Consider the following 25004-nt stretch of genomic DNA (forward strand, 5'->3'; position numbering starts at 1 on the left):
GGACACAGTGAGTGATACTGGAGTGTCCAAGATGAAAGATGACCAAAGTTACCGTGACATTGGTTTTGTTAGCAGAAACCTTGTTTTTATGACATGTCCTCAAGCTGTTAGCATGACTGCGTAGGCACAAGAAGTGGAAAAAAAAACCTACAGTGTCAGAACCTACACTTAACAGGCTTTAGTTGATCATTCATCATACAGGTTATATATCAAACTTCACCCTGTCTCCAAGTTTATTTGATTTGAGTGGTTCAGTGTGGCTTTCTATTAAACTTTTAGGATTGCTTAAGTCTCAGACTCTGTGCACCTCTGTACACCCCAAAGATTTTTCACTTTCAAACTTGAGTTAATAAGCACCCGTGCTGAGTTACATCAAGTGACATCACCTGAGGTGATGTATCACGCAGATCCCTGTGGAGCTTTTTTTTTCACACTTGTGCAATAGTACTATGCAAGACCTGTGAAAAGACTTGAATATTGGAATACCCAATCAAAGTCTAACTTGAAACATGACTCCTGTGTTTTATTGTAGGGTACCCCTAACCCTGGTCACAATTGTCTCAAAAAAGAAGATAAAGAGGGCGACAACAAAATGCTGAACTTTATAAGGCTATATGTACACTTCTCAAATACAGTTTATGCTCTGATCACATTTTTGCAGCACTGGGAGACACAATAAAGTGTCATCTTCTCACTACAGACACATTATTCCCTTTGGCACTTCATTTTGGACATAAACCTTCCAAGTGTAGCAATTTCATTGCTTTGTATATGAATTGGTGTATCAAAAAAGTGATTAGGTGTACAATTTGATACAAGAAAATGCTACAAATAAAGGAGACAATCTCACATTAAACTGATATAGTCATGCGCGTAATATGTGCTTCTCCATATGTAGTCATATTAGCTTATGTGACAGACATAAATAGCTGTCTCTCAAATGGTATACTGAAGACAGGAACAACTGCTGCAGATCTATACTTGTCCTATAAGCCTGTGACGAAGGGCAGACTTTTCTGTCGGGCGCCAAAACATCCTGGCAATGAGAGCTACCACAGAGGGAGCATCAGAGGCCTTTCACCTGGGGGTAACATTTGAAGGATATGATGAGCCAGAAAAAGAGAGGAAACCAGTGGGGGATTAAAATGAACAGATGGAACGAGGCTAAGGACTTCCAACTCTATTTCAATGTAACTACTTAACTGGACCGTGTCATCACCAATGCCAAATAATGACCTACTGCTTCCAAGGCTGGAGTTATTCTATGGGATTAATACCGCTAAACTTCATATTAATTTATTCTTCTACTATTTACTTCCAATAAAGTAAATACAATTCCAGTAAATACACTACTTGTGTTAATCATATAAAAGAAGATGATGCTGCATACATATTTACTCCGATTAATTTTCTCTGTGTGTGTTTTCACCCTTTGCAGGTCAGCCTGTCAGACTTTGCCACAACCTTTGTGATCCAATCATCTCGACTGCTGTCAAACTTCAAAGCTCTTCCTTTGTCTGCTGCTGTCAGCTGCCACAGCAGTGTCAGACTGACGCAACCATCTCCACCCTGTTGATCTCCAGTTTCATCAGAGGCAGCTGTCCTCTGAATGAGTGCAGGTATCCTGCTCCACATTACATCTTTCCAGAACTTTACTCAAGCTCTTTATTTTCTAAATACCTCTGCAAAATGTTCACAATTACCCGTGAGAAATGTCCATTATACATTCTTTATGTTGTTCTTTGAAATATATTGTTGGTTTGGCCATTATATCATCAGTCATATCCTTTAACCCTGGCTGGGTATGGAGTTTTATTAGAAAAGCTGATATTTACTTCTGTACAGTAAAAGAGAGCTTTTTACTTTACACTATAGCAGGAAATATACAGACACAAAAAAGTGGAGAAATTAAGCAGATAATAATCATAGTTATTTTCATCATGCGAGATCCTGATGCCAAAGATCTAGTGTGTAGGACTGTGGTGACAGCTAGTGGCTCAAATCTTAGGTTGCAACTAAGTCCAACTACAGTGACTGTGAAAAACACAAAACATCTGGTCAAGTCCTTTCTGGGCTACTATTTTGACATAAAAAATGCAACATGATAAAAGGGTGAAAAGAGCAATTTGTGCCTTTCTTATATAAATGGCAAATTCGAAAGTAAGAAAGCAAATCATTTTCATGTGATTCTGCACGAATTATTACATTGATATAAAAGTTGTACAGTGCTTCTGCCAACAATTTGCCTCTACACACTAGAACTTCAGAGCTGTTGTAGGCAGTGGGGGTCAGTGGGCCAAAATACCATAAAAGACAGGCAGCTTTAATGGAGGCAATGATTTTGTAAATCAAGTGGTCTCAGATGCCACTAAGAATTGGCACAATTTCTCAGCACCGTCTTCAAGCTTTACATAAGACAGCCTGTAATTGGATGACTTGGGCCAGTAACAGTTCTTTTTAGACTTGAGCACATCAGGCAGATAAGGGAGTAAATTAGCCTCTGCAAAGAGTGGCAAAAGATGGAAGAATTTATTTAAAAAAGGAATCTCCTCCAGGACCAGCCCAGTCTCACTCTAAAATGCTTAAAACACACAACTGTCCACTGGTAAAAAATGTAGTAGTTTCATAATCCATTGTTGCATATTGTAAGGTTGTAATGTATCATCCAGGCTGTTGCTCCTCATTCACAAAAACGTAGTAATAGTCTGTCCTGAGATGGGGCTGCCAGAAGAATGGGATTGTAGACCCACTTTGTAAGTACGTATTATGCATGTGCATATAATCCACTATTGGGAGAAGCTTTAGAAAGAAAGGGAACCTAGAGTAGCTGAAAGAACTTCAGGAAGGGAGTTATATTTTAAAATTGTGGTGCTTTTATTTTCTTTCCTTTTGGAGATTTCTGTTGCCTTTTTTAAATCTTTGGCATGTCAAAATCCCCAGCGTCGCATCTTTTTCGAGTTAGTTTTTTGGCAACATCTTCGAAAACAAAATTAATCCTGACTAAAGAAGAGAATAGCAGCAGGTCAAACCTTTGAAAGTGAGGATAGAGAAAATCGAGGGTGGGAGTTTGCTTGTGAGGGCTCTACTTCATCAGAGATACGAGAGATCCTTCCATCTTGTTTCCTGTGAGTCAGAGAGGATGACAGGCTGGGAACAAGGAAAGAGAAAGACACATTACTGACAGTCTTGAGTTCAAATTCTTACTGAAGCAATAAGGGCATGGTGATACCTGACTCATGCCACCAAAGCATGAAAAGAGTGCTATTATTGCAACATAGTGTATGTCGTTATTGAGAAGTAATACAAAATGTCCTTTCTATTGTGTAAAGTTTTTGCCTTTTAGCAATTACGCAGCTGAAGAAGATGAGGTGAGTGACATTAGTGGCAACGCTGTGAAACAGAAGCGATCAGGAGAACTGCATAGAGGAGGAAAAAGAGCAGCAACGAGGAAGATTAAAGTGAAAATTGATACAAAGCAGAAGAAGGGACTCTCAGCTTTCATCTTCTCACCTGCTCCCCTCTCCACTTTTTCTCTGCACCTCTCAGCCCCCCTGTCCTCTGTATGATTGGAGTGAATTACCAGTCTGACTAGAATTCTGGTCACAGCATATTACTTCACACTTCGTCTCACACAACAGTCAGTTGCTAGAGCTGGCAGCCCGTCTGTGCATGCATCCTGTTCACAAACCTGCAGCAAAGGGCATTTTCAACCACTGCTTTGGAAAAAAGAAACACAGAACAACAGCACAATCTCACTTCTTAGTGAGAATGGAGTGAGTCTTGATGGAGAGGTGTGTACTCATATTCACATATTTACTTCATTCTGCCATCTTGATACAAACCACAATGGTTTTAGGGTGGCAAAGCTGGAATAAGATCCTTACAGAATGATCTCTTCTCTGCAACGCAGTCCATTACTAGATATTTGAGCTCTACCTATCGGAAAAATCTTGTTTACTACAGCACGAGGAGAATCTATAAGCCTGAGTAAACAGAGATGCACTCTCATGACAACAGGCTGCTGACCTGGAGTGAGGTTGTTGCCTCTGATCTCTGCTGAATTCAGGAAAATGACTGAAAGAGGCTGATAGATCCATTCTGCACCATCGTCAGCTTCTCAGAACTGTCATACTTCAAATGTGTGAACTTTTCCCTCTCATATAAGGCAGCTGGAACACAATCAAAATATGATGTTGAATAGTGCTCTGAGTCAACAATGCAAAAAGAGGCTTACTGCATGGGTTAAGTAAGATATCTGCCTCAACTGAGGTGACAGCTTTTTATCTGTCTCGTGGAGCAACTTTAAGCCCTTAGGCTCATCAAAGTTTATATTTGACGATACATATTCAGCACGTGATTATTATTAAAAATAAGAACGTTTTTTCTTTTTGTTTGTTTAATAGGGTTTTATTAGACATATTTTAAGCATGTCATCTGTAGTTAAAGAAGCAGACTGCAGGGAGCCTTCATTTCTTGTTTTTTGAGTCTTCATAAATCCTGACTGATTTGCATGTTGTGTGTGTGTTGCCTTTAACAATTGATATAGGTATACCCGGATGGAAGGTTTTGGTTAATTTTCTGTTAAAGAAGCAGATCGTTTGCTCTAAATTAAATTCATTAATTTCTGCCTGCTTCTAATTGCTGGGGGGGGGGCTCTGTACACTTATACACTCATAACTAAGCACGGTTATCATGGGTATTGCATGTTCATGCACACGCACACACACACACACACACACACACACACACACACACACACACACACATTCATTAGTCTAGTAGCATGCTCGCTAAGCAGTTGATGTGTTATCCTGTGGTTTGAGGTCATCTATATCCACAGTTGTGTTGTATACGATTGCTACTACTTGTACTTGTTTTTGTTTGTTTGTGTGTTTGTTTTTTCTCTGCTTGTCTGCTTTCAGGTGCTCCTGGTGGCGCTAAGGCTGGATTCCCCACAGAGGCTGTGGATTGTAGTCTGTTTTTTTTTTACAGGTGTAGCAGCTGGTTGTCTGGTTTTTCTTTCTATTTTGTTCTGTTTCTTCTTCTTTGCTCTTCCTCTTCCCCTGTCCTCCGGTCCGGTTCGGCACTATTACATGATAAAAATTGTACCAAAAATAAATAAATAAGCAGTTGATGGGCATCAAGGGGAGCTTTAAATTCATAAAGCTTCGCTTGGGAAAGCAAATCTGTTTGGCATAAAAGGTATTCAGATTACAATTCTGCTGCCATAATTCTGGACAGGACAAGGGGAAAAAATTTAAATAAAATTAAAAAATTAAAAAATCTAAATCAATAATAATTTGTTAATTCTCAAAGGGAATTAATATTCTGCAGTATAACTTATTATTAAGGAACTGCTATTATTTTAGATAGATAGCAAAGTAAAATTAAATCAAAATAATCTGACAGAAGGTTGATGTGCAGCAGAGAGAGGTTTGGGAGAGATCTTCAGAGATCACCATGAATGGATCGGTGTGTCGTTCTTGTAGCTTAGCAGCAGCTTTGCTGACGATGTCACACACAGTGTCGGCCAGTAACATGGGTGAACTCGCCAACAGTTCAACATCCAGGGTGCAGAGATGTTCCTCGTCAGTGACATGACCAGAATTACACCTTCTGTTGTTAACAAGCACTGCAATCCCTCCTCCTTCACTATTACCCCTGTCTGCAGTCTCTGTCGGCCTGTAGAGGTTTTAGAGTTGTTCCTGCAGCAAGGTCTCAGTGAAATAAGTATTGGCTTTCTGAATCCTGCTGCATCTTTGTCAGCGCTCCAAGCTCGTCCATTTTATCCCCCTGTGATCTCACACTAATGATAATGATCTAGGGAAAAAAAGGTTTAAACTTCCTCCTTTCTCTCCATTTTTTTCCTGCTCTGCATCCATAACATCTCTGCTTCAACTCAACTGGATTTGTGGTCTTGTTCCATGCATTACTTGGACTTTGGAAACCTCAATAACATGCTCCAACATGCAAAATTTCCCCATTGCCATGCTTATGCATAATAACAGATGTAAGAATTAAAAAAAAAAAAATCACAACATCCAAACTAGCATTGATAAATGTTTTAAGAATCTGCGTTCAGTAGAAGTTCAGTAGAAGTTCAGTAGAAAATCCCACGAAGATGCAATCAAGAGTAAATCGTTTGGAGTGATGACAAACATGCTTATTCTAACAATCAGCATTCATCATCAAATGCCAAACTCCAGACTAAGGACCAAACGATAATGCTATGTGATTTTGTTATGTCTAAAATCCAGTTATTCAGTTATTTATCTGCTGCTCAAAAGTCACTGAGTTGCACTGGTGCAGTAGATCAATTGAAGACTGTGAAGAGAGTACAAGGAGAACAACCAGGGCTAGCATAAAGTCCAACCCCGGAAACATTTATCTAGCCAAGTAAAAAAAAAATATACTAGTACTGTTAAGTGCCAAAAGTTTATATATTAGTTAAATTTGAGTCATTATTTGTAATCACTCTGCTATGATGGTGCAAACTGAAAAAGAGAGAAAACAAAGCAGAAAGGAACAAATCACGCTTCACATACTAAAGGTTCTGAAAGATCAATGATCATTTGTTTGTTTGGACTGATTCTGTTACCGGCAAAAAAATTCTGTTGTTTGTTTTTCTGATACATTCATCTCACAGTTACTCTCACCTTTTTTCACGGTGCAACAGTTCACAGTTTCTTCCTCTTTTTTCTCCACATTGAGCTTGTTACAGCTGCAGCTGTATAAATGTGTGTGTCAGCGAGCAACACAGCATTTCCCCCAAATCAGTGAAACACAAACAAGAAATTGAAATTTGCAGCATAAATGCTGACATGAAATAAGAAATAATTATAAGCAGAGGTAACAAACTCATTGTTCATCTTTTCAGGGAAAGTTTTTGAGGAGACTTTTTTCTTACACTATGACCTCCAGATGCCAAAGTAAATGCGATCACATGCTGTATAAAATCATAGATGCAAAGACGTACGATGGAAAGCAAGTATGGTCACCAAGGTTATGGATGAAACATTCTTCTAAACATCTTTAACAAGATGAATAGGTCATTTTTTTGTTTTGTACGACAATAAAGAGAAACACACTCAAAAATGTTTGACAAACAAGGATATTTGAGCTCTTATCTAACTTTTACCAAAGCCTCAAACCTGATTTAGCTTGTTGGACCTATGGCTTGTTCACAAATAATATCATAATGCAAGTTTTAAAACCATCTCTGATATTATAGAGAGCATGGGTTCCTATGAGCAGTTGTGTGAAAATCTGAAAGTGTAACTGATGCCTCCAGAGCAAAAGAAGGCTAAAGAAGATACAACTCTTATTCCTTTCCTCACTTTGAAACATAATGATGAAATGGAAGGATAAAGGATTGCTGGATGTCAAGTAATGATCAGGAAAACCAAGAGGATTGTTTTCAGGATTTCTAGAAAGATAAATCAAAACCCTTATTTGGCTTCAAAAGACTGAATAAAGATGAAGCAGATTCTGGAGCAGTGGCACGTTACTCTAGGACAACAGGACAAATATGACACTCATGAAAGAATCATCAGATCGAAACCTTTCTTAGGTCCTGTATACAAAATTAAGCATCTGAAGATGACAATTGAGCATCTTAAACAGTCTGATGCATTTTTGGAAACAAATCCCGTGGACTGTTGGGTGCAATATTTTTTTATTTAAAAGAAGCTTCTCTCTGACATAAATCAATCAATAGACTAATATAGCAGTACATGCAAGACCCTAAACTGACTATTGACTAACCTTTTGCATGTCATGATATGCAAAATATAGATATTAAATTTAAATTCTACTGATGAATTACATCAACTGACTGACCTGTGTCTGATCAGTTTAACCTTACTTTCCTTTAAACCTTTCCTCTGCAGAGTTAGACTGTGAGTACAGGACACAGGTCAATGTTTATCTAGACCCATTGCAGATTCTCATTTTGAACATGCTGACAAATGCCAAAGGTAAAAGTAAAAACAACACATTCTAGAGAGTTTGCATGGTGAAAGTCAGAAAAAATCTGCAACACCAGGGACTTTCAAGCCCTTTTCTTGATGGATTATTGCAATTTTCAAGATAATCGCCTGAATTTATGTTAATTCCTAACAATAGAGGTTTTCTAAAATGAACTCAAGACATTCTGAAACTAAATCCACCAAATAATCCGGTCTTTACCAGCAGGAGTCTCAAAAGACTGCTGGGGTCATGAGCTCTGAAAACAATTTCCACTCAGCGTACAAGCTGCACAGAACCCACAAAAACCAATGAGTTCTACAAAGAGGATTTAAAACATACATTTGAGTAGTATGGATTGGTACAGCAGTATGCTACTGGAAACATAAAGCATACAAAGGATTAGAGCCAATGAAAACAGATGAAGTTACATGGCATAGGTCAAGGTATGGGTAAACAACTCAATCTGCTGTCCCATAAAATATTAATTTTCTTTGGAGGCCTCCATTGTAACCTTTGCTTGAAGACTAGGGCATGTTTGCCTTGCTGACTTAAAGTAAAGTCTTGAAGTTTTTTCAAAGATAAGAGTTGACCATAGGAGAAATAGTTTTTAATTCAGGAAATAGGTATGTTTTGTTTCTACAATAATTTTTATAAACTAGTGGAAATACCTTATAATGAAGCAATACTGGGGTATATTTCTATGATTTTACCATGGCACTATGTTTTTTATTCTTTAATTGACACTAAGCCTCCTTGTTTTTATGCAATATACTACCGTCCTTCAAAATTCTGCCGCCATACTCAAAATAGTTCCTGCATGTTTGCAATTATCAAAACTCATTTTCTGCACTCATTATCTGCATTTTCTGCACACTGCTACTTGTACACTGTCCTCCTCTACAACTTGAGAACTTCTCCTTGCACTTAAAGGATTATTCTGTGGGCACACAAAATTTCTCCTCTTGGAGTTTTAGCTTTCAGATTGCTGTCAAACATTTTCCTGCCAAAAGCGTGCCAGATGTGATGTGACCGTGGAAGGAAGCCGAAGTACCTACACAGAAAGGTTGGAAGGTGACGGTGCTATCCACAAAACCATTGCGCAGTCCTCACATTAATTCGGTTTAATTAAGTTCAATCCAGTGAATGACGTCGTTGTTACTATTATCTGCCTGTCCACATTTAAGAGCTGAAAAACATACAGCAAAAGTGAGCTGCTAACACAAAGAACAGAACATTTGAAGTCAAGTGTACATGCCATTACATAAATATTCCAATTTATGTAACAGCAAGAGAACTGGAAATTATGAACATACAACTTAATGTAATTTGTGACCTTTATGTTGATGTCAGTATACTTTTCCAGAGAAGAGCAGTATTATGCTCTTATATGCACTTATTTTCCTTGTTGAGGAGGGGGCAATTTTGGCAAGTGACTGTCTGCAGAGGATTCTGTGAAGTAGAATGAGAGCAGCCTTAAGGTAGTGGTAACATTTGCATCCTATCTGGTACTCTATTGGCTGGCAAACTTTTCCAAGGTTGTTTCACAGCAATTTGAGAGCAAAAAGTGACGTTTCTCAAGTGCACCGAAGCAGCCTGAGTGCAAAGAGAAAGGCTCAAACTGGAGAGCAGGACATTTGTAGAAGCAGCAGGGAATCTGAGCACAAATATACAGTTTTGATGTGGAGCAGAGAATGCTAACAAGGCATGCAAACAAAAAATTTCAAAGAGAGTGTAGTACAATATCTGAGCATTGAAAATCCTACTCTCAGTTCAAACATTTATCTTGCAAAAATGAGTAAATTTACTGGATGTACCAGTATAAAAAGAAATGTTCTGTTGTCCATCAAATAACTGAATTTGTAAAAATCTAAATCCTCATCTGAGGGGCTCCTCAGCCATATTCAGCAATCCACAATGACTCCTCTATCAAACACTGTTAATCTAATCCAATATTGTTGCTACATGTCCAATTAAATGATGCAATGGCTTCTTTAACAAAAGATGGTCATCGGCACTGAGAGAAGACTCATATGTCATCTGGTCAAGTGACGTTATGATGGGGAGTAACCATGTCTATTAAGTACCTTTGTCCATTAAAGCTTAACAAATTTAGCAGACTAGCACTGACTAGCAGACTAGTTCCCTTCAGTGACAAGACCTCGGGCCTTTTTAATTAATAATGAGATCAGAAGTACTATCCATTGCTTTGTAACTATGCCCCTAATGAGCAATGATTTATGCATGACAACAGTAGAGGAGCAAACTTTAAAGTTATCTAAGAATTTCATAAAGATCAAGTTTTGCTCAATTCTGTTAAATCCAACTAATGAAAGGAAGACAGACTAGGCAGCGATTCCTTTATCATATTCCAACCAGGCACAACCTTTAAAAAACCTGCATAATATTATGAAAGTCCCTCTCATATCACCAGAACATCTCTAACTGGACAAAACATGAAAAAATGTAAACTTGGCATATGGTATCTGGTGATATAGTTGCTGCTGGTGCATCCTCTGGGTTCAGCAGGGTACAAACTGGGTCTAACTGTAGATCTGGATTGTTCCAATTAATCAGGTGGATGCTTGATCAGATTTTGATTGGGTAATTTCCACTGCTCACTGAGTCATTCCTGAGGAATCTGGTGGTCATTTAAAGTTGTAACCCTGGAGGAGTGCTCCTTATCTACGAAACTGTTTATGTGGGTGGGACATATCAAAGTAGCATTCAGTTCAATGCCAGGGCTGGTTTCAGAACATTGCATTTTAATAAGCTGAACAATGTCATTCACTTAACCTATCGGTAGTTTCAAAGATACAACTGACCAGTGGAGGTAAGATGACATACATTTTTCCAAGTGTACAAGGATGTCCTTAAGTTTAAGGGGTCTTTATGTGATAAAGGAGTATTTTGCCAGTCCTAAATTAGGTTATTATCTTCATCCAGCTCCTCTAATGATGTCGCCAAAGGACGTATTCTGGAGTCACACCAAAAAGACTGAATTGAAGACTTTGCTTTGGCAGAGCACAAACTTTGCAGACATACTGGCACATTTTCTGTTTGATGATTATTGAAGTATCAGGCAAATTATGATAAAATGTGTCCAAGCCCTCAAAAAACAGCATGCTATTTTATCATTTATTATCTATGGAGCAGATTCAGAATTCATTCAGCAGCATTGCTTATCAATTTTTTGCTCTTGGCTTAAATCCCTGAGATAAATTAATACAGGGAAAAAAAAATTGAATCATATTTTCTACTTATGAGTAATGTCTTACTTAGTAGCATCTTTCTTTCCACCAGCACCTCACATGCATGGGCTCACATGCACTGTGCGCACGCACACACACACACACACACACACACACACACACTATACAAAAGAGAGAAGTACATATAAACCCCCTAAGCTTTGCTGGTCCACTTAGCAGAGAGCAACTAATCTAATCAACTATAGCAGCTAATGCACAGTGAAGGCAGTCATTTACTCGAGATGCAAGTCAACTACTTCCTGTGTGGACAAGACACAAAGGAAGAGAAAGACATAGAGAGAAAGTTCAGCCTTTAGAGTAGCGTACAGCAGGATGAAGAGATCAGGGCAGTTCAATGAGAGTTGTAAATCAGGCAGAATCTTTTTGCCTGCATCTATTTTCCAAGTTTCTCCATTTATCTGTCAGTCTTGTCTTGAATTCAGCTCAATTAATCTATCTCTCAACCGTTTATCCCTACAAAGGCAGCACACTCCGTCATCTTTCTCCATGCTTACCTGTCTTTAGTGCTACCTCACTTGCAGCTCAGCCTCCTCTCCTCATCAACTTGACGCTCCTCTATGTATTATTCCAACCGTGCGTCTGGCTCTCTATCCTCCAACACCTGCTGTCGGAGATCAGCCTCTCTGTCAGATGATGCCGAGAGCAGCCCTCCCTCTCCTTCTTCCACTCCCTGTTTTCCCTTTTCGCTCTCTCACCCTCTCCTCACAGATATGTATTAACTCTCCTGTCTGTTTTATACCAAAGCAAGCGCAAACACTCTACTCTCTGTCTCTCTCTCTCGCAAAGACTACCCTCTGTTTCCATCTCTACCTCCCCTCTTCTCTCTTGATCTGTTTATGACAGAGAGCTGCATATCTAAGCTTAGCATTTGTTTAATCGAATGTGCTTGTTGATAACAGACTTTGCTCATTCAATAGGACAAAATTCTGCAGCCAAATATATGGTTGAAAGCACTTTCCAAAAAAAAAAGAGACATAACCTCATCTGCAAGTGACACCAGATTTCTCTGTCCTATAATCAGGCTCACTCCGACAGCTTGTTTCAACAATAAAACCCCTCCTGCACGAATGAGCCAAACCAACCCATTGTCTATTTGACACATTAGTGGCAAGTACTGAGCTGAAAGGCTCTCGAATGCTGCAGAAATTTTAGCACGCTAACACATAATGGAGAAAATCACTTGCTCAGTTCACAGAGGAAAAAGCATAGGTCTGTGTTGTCCAGTGTATTACTTTGTAATCACACTTTCCTCTTTGGTGAGAAGCTAGATCCTCATGCATCAACCTGCATAAATCAGTCAAATATATTATGTGATCACGTACAATCACAAGTGGACTTACATACAAAATTTTGCTACTATATTGCATGTTCTTGTTCATTTCTGCACCAAATATAGTACAGTATCAATTTAAAAAAGTACATATAAATAATTATGATTATAAATCAGTTTATCAGCCTAGATCCACTGCAATCCGAACATAATATGCAAAAGACCATAACACACAAACGAGTAGACCTTCAAATCCATAAGAGGAGTTGGTCTTCTCAGATGAAAGTACGATAGTTATTCAGAATGTATCAGTGAATTTTAAAAGATTTTTCTCTGTAATTCACTCTTCCAAAACTCTTTGCCTTTTTATATAAATCCATCACACAAATGCAGGACTCAATACAGAAGTATACATATAATAAATGACCCATTGCCTCACCAAACATGCTCCACCTTTTAGACACTGTGCCGGAGTACCTCAACCTTTTCCTTTTCCTGCGTCTCTGCAATGAAGCATTACATCTGATGACACATTTTGCTGCTAGCTACAGTTACTATTGTAGTTTTACTTGTACTGATGTGCAGTAAATGTATTGGGGGTAGTACTAATCGATCAGCGAGGTTGCCAGCCTGGAGTAAACCCAAAAGTAGATATGAGCCAAGGCTTGCAGTAGCCTGTTGGTTATCCACACCCATGTGTGTATAATGTTACAGGTAGCCCAGAGGTAGCTTACGCACACACACAAACACACAAGGCTGTAACAATGAAAGGTACACACAAAGCCTGCTTTCTTTTAACTTACTGCTCAGAATGCTGGGTGTTACCCTGGACAACCTACATTGTGGTTGTCCACCACAATTCCCAGGTAAGCTGCTCTACAAGTCACTCAAGAAATATACCCCAGGGTTCATAGGAATCAGGTGGACACAACTGAGCTCCAACAGGCAGAGAAGGGTTGCAGAGCATGCAGGTTAAGTACAGTCAACACTTTTCTCCGGCTGCCTTAACCCTCTGGGCTGCCAGTGGGGAGGAGCAGATGATGAAAGAGGAATTTTAGCTTATGCAGGGCAGAATAAATGTTAGTAGAACCAGGTCAAATGAGGGTTGTCTAAACAAATTATCTGTATCTTTTTCCAATGTGGGTACATTGGAAATCAGATTTGTCATGTTAATCATACAGTATGCAATTACAGGAGCAAATGTATGTGGGTCATGCTGAGACTTCTGATTTCTTTCCCCATTTCTCATTTGATTAGTTTCATTCCCCTCTCTGTCTCTCACTGTGACTGTCTGCTTCCCTCTCTGTTCACACTCCTCTCCCGAGGCAGCCTGACTAAATTTAACATTTAAACACCATCAAACTACAGAGAATACTCCTTCAGCCAGTATTACTACTGCCTGGAAAAATGGGAACGTAATTCACATGTAAATTTTGTTTTCTCAAATCTTCAAGTCAAATATATATATAATATATATAATATCAATTGACAGAAAAATATATTTTTTAAAAAATATATGAAGCAAGAATGAGAGAATATTTCATTTTGAAGACTACATTATCTGCATTCTTTGGCTCCAAAACACAGAGTGTTGCCAAAAGTCTTTTGTATTTGTCACATTTAGCAGCACAAGTTACAAACTGCATCCACATTAAGTCCTTTCTACCCTAAAACTACTGTAGAGCAAGTGTAAGATTGGCTAGATATGTGTCTCCTCTGAGGCTTGCACTATGAAGCAGGATTAGTGGCTTAGTGGGATGACTTCTTGTTCAACTCCAGATTTTTAGCATCACAAAGGCAGTTCACTGCTTACTGAGTTGAAACGGTATTTTATGTAAATCAATTTTGAGATCAGAGATCAACACATGTTGCATTGCCTCCCATAAAACCAGTTCTTTTTTTAAACTATTAACTGAAAAAGATTTACATTTGCACTGACACAATGACAGTGAGCCCCCCTCCTCTCCCCCTCTCCAGGTAAATACAGATCTAAAACAAAGCCTGGGTTCTAAGCTGAGTATAGTTCCTTTGTTTTTCTTTAATGAGGTGATTGAACTGAGAAAGATTTCCTTGTTTCCACAAACACACCAGACTGCTTCTAAATATTACTGAATGTTACATTAATAGGACATTCATCTTGTAAAATGTTTTAAAATCACTGTACAAATAAGACTTTATTTAGCATTTTACAGCCTGGATGACATAGAAAATGTGTTTGTATTAAAAAATAAGCCTGTTATAACTTTCATCTTTCTGTTAGTCCATATAACAATGATTTCTCGGACCACGACGTAATATCAAAGGTTTATTGACGTGGCATAATGTACCATCACATGGCTATGCTCATCACACAACATAGCGAAGGTTACCCATCATGCAGCAGGTGCATGTCAACTACGGGTCTTATTATAACCCCAAATACACAACAAAGCCCACCTAGTCCACTGGTTTAGCTTTTTATTATGATTGTTCTTTATGTGTAGCAAAGAGTATTTGAAAAGGTCAAAGTTGAGTTAAAGAGCTTTATTATCATTTATACCACACAACTAAAACGCATAACAGAATTAAACTGGGTCTTCCAAACCGAGTCTACAGTAACAAACAAAAAGAGGCGTAAAATTACATAAGTACACAAACTAAGCCTAAAAGACAAACTGTGACTAAAATTTCATGCAAGACCTAAGTTGTATCTGAAAAAATAAGGTTTAAACTGTCATTTATGCCTGAAAAAATACATCTGAGACACTAATTTCATAGAATACAAAATTAAGAATCAGATCTACTCATGCTTTAATGATGGTGTAGTCATATTATACTATTATTATCTCATCTTTCTTTTTTAACATCTTTGGTTCTGGCTTTGGCCTCAACAGGTGTGTTGCTTGCTATCTGTGTTGCTTTCTATATGAACATGGTTTTGTTTAATTTAGTTTGGTTTTTTTATGAGAAATATGTGGCTTCAGTTTCATGATTGGGATTTGGAATGTGACAAGTAAAAACACCCCTTTCTCACGATTGTGCTTCTCATGAAGTCACACAACTTGGTTTGTCTTTGTGAGCTAATATCCAGCATCATAACAATTGTAAAGATACCCTGGATGATGCCATACAGCAATAAACATACTGCTGTCCCAATTTTTGTTTATTTGATTTTTCAAAGTTCAGCATGAGCTACTCTTTTTTTCTTCCCAACAACAAAATATCTCAGTTTGAAAAAATAACATATTGTCTTTGTACAATTCTAATGACGTAAGGGGCTTAAGTAATTTACAAATGATAACATTCTGTTTTTCAATTTACACAGCATACCAAATTGTTTTCAAATCAAGGTTGCTCAGAAGTTTTCTTTTTTACCTCAAGTGGCGCCTTCAGTATAGCTTGAATGTTTTTTTTAGGTTTAAGATAAGCAGCACTGAATATCAACATAACTTCGATTGTTCTGTGTGTAAAACTCCTTAAGGGAGTAAAATGTGCATTAAGACAGTCTAATTAACATAAGCAGCCTTAGGGTGCATTCCACTGATGGTTTACAAGATGGATAAGGAGGCAGTTCTTCAATACTACAGCAGTGTTGTCAGCGTTCCAAGAAACCTGCTGGATCTTTTAATTACTTAGAGTTTGTGTGGCCCTCTATTGATTTATCAGCAGAAACCCTGGACCCAAACTGAATGTGAAACCACAGGAACGATTGTGGGGCAGGTAACATATGGAAAGCAGACTGTAGCTCATCCAGTTAGTAACAAAACACTTTCAGACCAAATTTAACTGTAATCTTAAGATGTTTAGATTTAATGGAAATAACATGGATCATGATTCAAGTTCGTAATTAAGTTAAATATAAAAACCAAAAGAAATAACAAATTATCTAAATTTTTCCTTGATGTTTCACTGCGATTGCCGTGATGTTCCTTTTGAGTTGACCATTAAAAACAGCTGTGCATCGATTTATACAAACAGGAGACATTGTGAATGTCGTTTCAGGAAATTAACAGGCTTAGTAACAGCAGCATTGTACTTAGAGGTCCTGCTGTTGTGCTCGCTGCCATGGTTTGTAATGGGACTCTAAAGAAAACTGAGTTGTCATTAATGTGACTTGACTAGGACTATTTTCTGCACATATATAAAAATGCCTGCTGTGAAAAAAAAAAAGACTTTCAGGATTCAGGACGGTGCCTTCATGTCACGTGTATGAGGTGGCGAGGGAGGAGGACCCAGGTGCAGACACAGCAGATGACCAGAAGACAACAGGAGGCTGATGGTGATCTGAACTAATTTATTCCTTACACAAAAAAACTCAGCAGAGCCAGAAATACTCAAATGAAACTAGAACTAGGGACAGAATGAGAGGTTATAACTATGAGGATCTGGCAAATAATTAATGAAACCAGGAGTTTAAATACAGAGGAGGGTGATTGATGAGTGAAGACAGGTGAGGGAAATAACACAGGTGAAGGGAGTGGAGCTGATGACCGGACCCAAGAGAGACTGAGGAAACAAATGAGGAAGTGACAGAACCGAGGAAAGACAGAAAAAAACCATAGCAACAAGAAAGAAATCAAGAAATACCTGTAAAATCGATTCCTGAATTCCAGCTGCTGGCTACAGCAGGAAAACCAGGAGCTGCCTTTATACCATTTTAAGTTATTTTTCACTTGGGAAATGTAGATAAACCTTCTCAAACATGAAGTTTTTTTAAGATCCTATTCCCTAATCTCAACGGAATTAAATAAAAAAATGCTCTGGTAGATTTCTGAGTGCTGTAAGTGTCTGGGTCACAAGTTATTCTGTTGCTTTATACAATGTCTCCAGTTGGTCCAAATGGACACGGGGCCTGATGAATGAAAAAAAACGCAAAAGAGAATGAAGGTAGGAGTGGGAGTCTACTGATAGGCAAGTAAAAAGTAAAAGCTCAATAATGAAACATCTACATTCGACTTGCATGATAATGCTGAAGCAGAAAACCAGCATAGGTAAAGTAAAGCATACTTGAAAGTTGAATTTAAATACCCAGTACAGTGAAATGTATTTACATTTCAGTGGGAAATCAGATGAGCATTTGCAATCATTACATCTATAAAAAAAAAAATTAAAAAAATCAAAGTATTAAATTGTTTTCCTGATTTTCACGACATAAGGTACACTGACTGGTTAAATGCAAAAAAAAGAGCTTAGAAACATGTACTGATTACCCTGCTCATACAGTATAACGCTGTAAAAATGTGGAGGGTGATTTGATAGTGTCATTAATAAGCATTGGCTACAAATGCCTCAAAACAATCCATGCATGCCTGAGCAAATACAATGGAATTGTGAGTGTTAGGCATCATTTCCTCCATCATTACTATCCTGTCTTTTCTGTCATCCTGAGACACAGCAGCTAATTCATGTGTCTCATGATCTGAGATGTAATGGAGCTTGATTACAAGGAGTCAATCATTTGATGATATAAAATGGCTACAACAGCAGGTAATGATACATTCCTCCTCCCCAATACACAGACACACACACACACACAAAGTCCAAGCGTTTCAATTAATTAGCTCAATACATCTAGATGGTAATTAAGCCCAAAAGACAGGAATGTGCACTATAGGTGCTTGTGTGATATTATAATTAGTATTTGAATAAGGTCCTTATCACAGATTAAAATCTTAAAACTGAATGTTGCGATCTATAAAAATGACAATTTGAAAAAATTGCACAAGGTGGAATTGGGTTCAAGATCCAAACATGGATAGGTCTTTTCTAACCGAGCTGCAGTCTAACAGCGATTTAATTGAACAGGTGCGGTGAGAAATAGACAACATCTGCGACAGACCAGACTGTCAAGAATAACCTCCAACACTATCTGATGGTGACCTTACCACAACCTATAAGTGCTCTACATTGTAAAATTTGTACATCAGAAACAGATTTCCTCTGTGAACACACTGTGGACTGGACACACCCAACTGGGTTGCAGCAGGGGTCTCTTTCCTGGTTATGATGCTTTTGAAATAGCACATAGTCATACAAAAAGAAAAAAAAGGAAAAAAAAGTCAAAGCCACTTTTTACCCAGGATAAGACACAGCAGGAGATAAATGTGGGCGTAATGGGTGTTGCCATCTCCTCTCTCAGTGACACAAAAAGGTTTTGAAAGGATTTTGTTCTGTACTCACCGAAAGCCTAATTCACATTAGTGCAACTAATTTTATTCTGCAAGACAAGAGGTTTTATAAAGTAACTGCATATCAGCAGGGAGTATGTTTGAGTGTAACTATTTCTTTTTTAGGACAAATCACTCAAGCCAGTAATGTACTACTGTAGAAATCAAAGACTGTAATCAAATATACTTGACTTAATAATAAGTCAAGTACACCTGATTAAACTTCATTCTGCAGATATATTGCTCATTAGAAATAAATTACAAACAAAAGACTGTTAAAATTAAAACTTTGCGTGTATTCGGTCATGGTTTTCCTTCCTGCTTTATTTTGAAACGATCACTATCTACAAGTGTCTGTCTCCTGCTTTTTTGATGGTTTCCTGAACCTTTATTGGTTTCTTCTTTCACTATTATTGCCATTACATTTTTCTATTAGCTTCTGCAGTACCAACAGCAAAAGACAGGCATATCAGTATATTAGGACTAAATGTAACAACACGCTGCACTTAAGTTCTGCATCACTCTCCAGGTTTAAATCTATAGGTGCGTTTCCATCAGCCTGTTTAGATGCGCATCAACAAGTAATCAAGAAGTGGAAATGCCATAATACGAATTAAAATCCCCTGATTCGCACAAATGAAAATACGCTCGCTAGCGCCGGGTTTTGGTGTTTTCGAAAGGGATGGAAACAGCTTTGTTCGCATCAAGTCTGACGTAATGCACTTTCACCCCAACTGCTTGAGGTGTTTGCGGGTCACTCACAAGACAACAAACATGGCGGACAATGTAAGGTTTGTGTGAACGGAGGAAGAAGTTGTGGCATTTTTAACTTTAATTAAGGAGAAACAAATAACCGCTATCCTTGACAGTAAACAGCAGAGAAATGACAGCATATATCAATGACTCCGGGTCAGGAAGCCAGTAAAACGTTTACAGGCTGGTTGTAATGCCAACCTGCGGAAAACTCGCGAGTAGTTTTCACCAAATTCCGTACTTCTGATGGAAACTCACATGATTCAAATTTCTTTTAATGTGCATTTCCCAATGATTCGAATCACTTTTGGATCGAAACATGACTTATAACTCATTTACTAAGCCGATGATTTATACCAATCTACAAAATGCTCTATAACTAGTTCATTCAAATTTGAACAATGGTAAACAGGTGGATTTTATTTGATAAGTTACTTTTTTTTTTTACTTCAATCCACACAAGACTGGATGTAACACCATTGTGTATTCCCCTTTCAAAGAAATCACTGTGTTTTTTACCTTTCACTAAAGACAATTATTTCTTGTTTGTCTAGAAAATCATAACAGGCTTGATGCAAACTGAGAGTCACATCATGCTTGTCATCATGTTCAAATAACAATGCTTTTTCTTTAGATATTGATGAACATAACAGTCTAGGGTCTCAAACGGTACTGATTTTACATTGATCACTTCTTTACAGGCTGAGAAATAAATGGAAAAGTGACAATGCTATTACGTTTTCTGAAAATCCTATATTTTTTACAAACAGTGCTTCTATTTTTAAACTTTTTCAAAAAGATACCCAAGGTCTAAATTGGTCAAATGTTGAAAAGATGTCATGATATCAATATTATGACTGAATTCAAATATTGAAATGGCAAAATGTCTTTAATCTGCTGTGAAACTCTGTAGAACAAAGACCAAATGGGGTGCTAGTTTATTGTGAAAAACGTAAATCTCTTGTAGTCTAAGAGAAAGTTCTTTGGGATTGGAGTTAGTGAAGAAAAACTGCATGTAGTATGTAATGTTAGGATGATGGGACTTGTGATGTTGTAATTAAAAAAAAAACATGCTGACGTGACATTTTAAAATGACCTATTATAATAACCTTCCATCAGTGAGGATGGTGGAGAAACCGATGTTGCACAAGGAGAGGCCAGTCAAGCGACAATCTGGTCTAAAACTGGAGCTTTGAGACTTTGGAAAAATAAACTTTGTAAGGCCTTATAAATAATGGGTCATTATAATCTACAAGCTTCAGAGTGCCACAGCTTCCCACAACAAATTCTACATTAGTGCAATGAGGAGTTATGGGAAGACTGACATGGTTACAGGAGGTGATAGTGGTTGGATTACATTTCAATATGGGGTGTGTTTTTGCATTGCATAATATTCATAATTCATAATATTTAAGCTATGGTAGGTGAAACTCTGCTGCCAAGTTAGACCCTCCACTGAAAAAACTAAAAATAAACATGAATTAAATTACCACCCAGATATCTGGTGGTAATTCATGTAGGGACTAAGAGGGTATATCACAAAATATTAGTATGGTTCACTTTTAATTCAACTTATGTGACATGTGCCATTTTGTAAGCTGTCATCTAAAATGCCTTGTATGGCAAATATAAAAGTTTCTCCCTGTCACAGTCAAGTCATGCACCATGATACTGCAAATAACCTGTAGTCTGCCCACCAAGCTACAGCTTGTCTTTCACCGTTTTCTTTTTCCTCACAACACTGACATCTGTATTAGGATGTAGATTGGCCATTAACAGGCATCTGAAGAAGCACAGACGGCCAATTAGAGGCATCTTTGGCCCATATTTCAACGCTGAGGACCACTTCATTACCACCCAGGTTCTCGTGTCAGTCAAAAGCTTGCTCAGGATCACAGACGTGCTCCTACTCAGGGTATACAGCTGCAACCTCCAGCTGCACCTCCAGCTGTGCACATACATAATATAGATATATCACATCAGCTTAAAATTGTGACCCTTGCGGGGGCATCGCTTGCCAAACAACAATTTATAGGTGTATAACAGAGATGGAAAAGAAATATTTATGCTCTATTTGCTGCATAATTTACTTCAGTTTTTATGTGTAACACACCATTAAAATGTGTCCTTTCATTGGTGCAAAACTCAGTTGTTAGAAACAAAAATGTTCACATACAGACAGACAGTTGCAGAAATGTCATGGCATTTACTTAAGTCTCCTTGTTACAGCACAGCAGTCGTTTTAGACTAAAGAAGATAAGTACCATCATTAGTGAGCGAAATCAAGGTAATTGCTGTTTAATTGGTAACATTGTGCTGCAAGCAGTTTAGCACAGTAAAAGAAGTGTGTTCTCACTTCTCACAGAGAGCATCTCTTACCCAAAGTGATTCAGAGCTGCTCAAGTCACATCAACATAAAAAGAAAATGCATGCACGCCACGGTGAGTTGATGGAGATGCTGGTGATTTGCAGGAGTAACAGAAAATTGTGAATATTGTGTGCCCCACCCCCCCCATACACTAAGAAACACTTTATGTGCACATGGCTGGCTGAAGATAAAGTTATGATGAATTTAAAGCCGTGGTAAATGGCAGAGGATCTGGAAAATCAAGTCTTAATGACAAATTCTGTGGGGTGATGCTGCTGTCCTGAATCATCATGAATCTTGATGACATGGCACTATCCCTAACACAATAGCTGTGGGACAGGAAAAGCAACGGATGTGCAGACATCCCATTAAATCTCTCTTCTAGAGTATTCCAACTTAAGAATTCTACTGAAACTGAATCTACTTAATTTTAAGATAAATTAACGCCTCCAGAAATCACTAACTTATGCCCTTAAAAAATCTGTTAAGAGTGTCTTAGCGAGACTTCCACTTTTTAATTCAAGTGCAGTCTAAAACTGCTGGAATACACAACTAGCATGATCACTCAGTGATTACAATCAGCACTGAAAACAATCTGTGCTGTGGATAGAAAGCAATGTCATAAACCTGCCCAGAGAGACCATTAGCATCTGCTACAGACCTTTATGCAAGAAAGAAAAACTGAAATCCTCATAATAAAATCCAGCTTGTGCGTAAGAAGTGTATTCTCCTATGATGAGTCTGAATCATCTTTGAACCCTCTATTTCCTCTTTCCAATAAACCATCCGATTGTCCTTTGCAGACTCATTATGTCTCAATTTTTGTCTAATTTTATGGCCCAGTTGATGTATAACAACAACACAATCTTTCAGCTGCTGGCAAGCTGGATGACAGACTCGTAAACAAAAGGGTAAAATCCCTTTGAGCAAAAGAATATCCTTCTGTTTTATTTCACATCACATGCAAACGAGGGAGAAAAACACTGGAAAAAAAAGAAAATGCAATTTGTCTATGTTTGTTTGCTATGTTCTCCTGACTCTTATCAGACTCAATAATGAAAAAAAAAGCAAGGCCAAATCTCAGTCTCTACCTTAAAGCATAGTTCCTTTTGCACCATGGCGAAATGGTTTTACTGTAGAGGTAGGCTTTCCTTCTTTCCTGGTCCTTTACCTAACATGCACCACCAAATCATTAATGTTTTTTTTGCTCATACAGTCAACTTTATATGTTTTCACTGGACTTGCACTTAAGTTCAGCAGCTATACAAGAAAGTTGGAACTTGACTGATGACGAGTAAGGATTTCATTTGCGATATGAAATATATATGAATAAAGTGAATTTAATCAATTTTGTGGTGAAAATCTGATATTATAAAAGCTCTGCTATAAGCTATGGGCAAGTCCCTTGAGAGAGTCTGCAAATATACATGTATGCACTGAAATTATACTATCTAAACGTTTTGTTAATTTGGCAGAAACTGTACATTCAAAATGTGTGTTAACATGTTAGTCTAAACTAAATTGTAAGAAATCGAAACGCAGCACATGCTCCAGAGTTTAATCAATTTGCATATTTTAAAAAGAGTAAAGTGTTAGTGTTATAAGACAACTGCATTTCCAATAAAGATGTTCACATTAATATATTTTTCGGTTTCAGTAGTTTTCAGACAGCCCATTAAAACTACATGTCAATTTGCATTTGCTTAAAAGCATTTACAGCCTGTTGTTCTCCTCTAATAAAAAACTGATTTAATAACTAAAGTGTCATCTGACAAAATTTCCATTCTAGTGATTTAAAAACAACATCTGTCCAGTGAATTTGACTATACTTACACATATGATGATGATGATGAAAAGTGTCAGAAGCACTGTGGTGTTGGACACACTTCAGTCAAGAACTCAATTCCCCCTTATGCATGTACACTGAAGAAAGTAAGATGGTTCAATGAAATGACCAGCTCGAAGTATAACTGTAGCTCAACTCAACCTGTGGATGGAACTGTGCTGACTGACATCTTGGCCAGGGAGATCAAGGGCTTTTTGTCCCACTACACTTTAAGTCCCTGTCCTTAGTGATTAAAAAGGTTTACAGTAAATAGTGTTCATAAAGATTTTGTTTCACTGTTACTGACCAACAAGAAACTATTTGTTTGTTACTTTTGCCTCCTTTAGAAACATTTCACAGATTATTTAAAAGCTTCTCTCTATCATTTGACAATGTCTCAGAAAGGCAAAGAGTGAACACGTGAAGAATGACAAAGCCGGTGTTACAACTTTAGCTGAGTTGGGAGAACACTTGTCTCTCAACTTCGAATTCAGCTGTGTTGGTTTAATGCCTCTGTTGTAAAAAAAAAGTCATCGTAATTTTTATCTAATGAAGTATTTCACAGTCTGTAAATGAAGAGAACGGGCCAGTCAAAGCAAAACAAAAAAACCCTTCTCTATGACACTCATAGTTATTGATGTTCATAATACTGACATTTGCAACCATGATCTTTGATGCTTTCAGAATTTGGTATATGAATGCAGTTACACATACAATGAAAATATGTATAAAACAATAACGAAAAATAACAAACATTAAGTATGAAATGTTAACACAAATGCATAAAAAAATTAAATACTACTAATTATCTATCCCGGGGCCCTTGATGCTTGAGATCGAGAGGTCTCTGCTCTCTATGGCCAGCTGGTGTTGCACACATTCTTGTGCTCCCTGTCTTCCTCCATCTGCTCTTTCCCTTGTACACAGTCCCTCTCTGTGTTGGGAGACTGCCTGCCAAGTAGGGAACATTACAAGCTCCAGCATCTCTATTTTCATCATATATAAATGTCCAATCATCAGAGAAGATAGAGTTTCTCTGAAAGCAATAATAATAAGCACAGTAGAAAATCCTACTACGTGCCAGAAAAATATCAGGCTTGAGATAAAAAGACAGGAAAGCTTGTGTTTTTTTCAGTAAACATATAGCCTTTGTAACCCTTTTAGCCAACTTCTTTATTAAGGTCATCATACTGTCATTTTGACAAAGAATATTTTTTGAGAGTGAATTTTAATACTCTGAAGGGATTGACTATGCATTAAAATAATTGGCAAGCCAAGGTCTATCTCAAACTGTCAAACAGTGACAGTGCAAAGCAACACATCTTACTTGTCTTGGAGATATTACTCCAATGAATGGAAACAGTTAAAACGCTAGATACTTCACAGATATTTAACTATAGCATCC

The 25004-nt window shown here is 37.8% G+C and overlaps 1 protein-coding gene across 8 annotated transcripts in view; it reads right to left on the reverse strand.

Annotated features, from left to right (window-relative positions):
- rap1gapb (RAP1 GTPase activating protein b) overlaps window positions 1–25004 on the reverse strand; it is a 106885-nt gene that overhangs the window by 28880 nt on the left and 53001 nt on the right. For 7 of the 8 annotated variants that reach the window (XM_072381660.1, XM_072381659.1, XM_072381656.1 and 4 more), the window contains exon 3: window positions 3030–3147. Coding sequence is in view for 5 of the 8 variants with exons in the window: in XM_072381656.1 (XP_072237757.1) it covers window positions 3030–3147 (118 nt within the window). In the remaining 3 variants the exon portion in view is untranslated. Of the gene's footprint in view, window positions 1–3029; window positions 3148–11731; window positions 11908–25004 lie in introns of those variants that run through there. The other variant, XM_072381657.1, reaches the window with a different exon arrangement.

Source organism: Leuresthes tenuis, unplaced genomic scaffold, assembly GCF_036924035.1.
Source record: "Leuresthes tenuis unplaced genomic scaffold, fLeuTen1.0.hap1 SCAF_3, whole genome shotgun sequence".
Classification (NCBI taxonomy): Eukaryota; Metazoa; Chordata; class Actinopteri; order Atheriniformes; family Atherinopsidae; genus Leuresthes; species Leuresthes tenuis.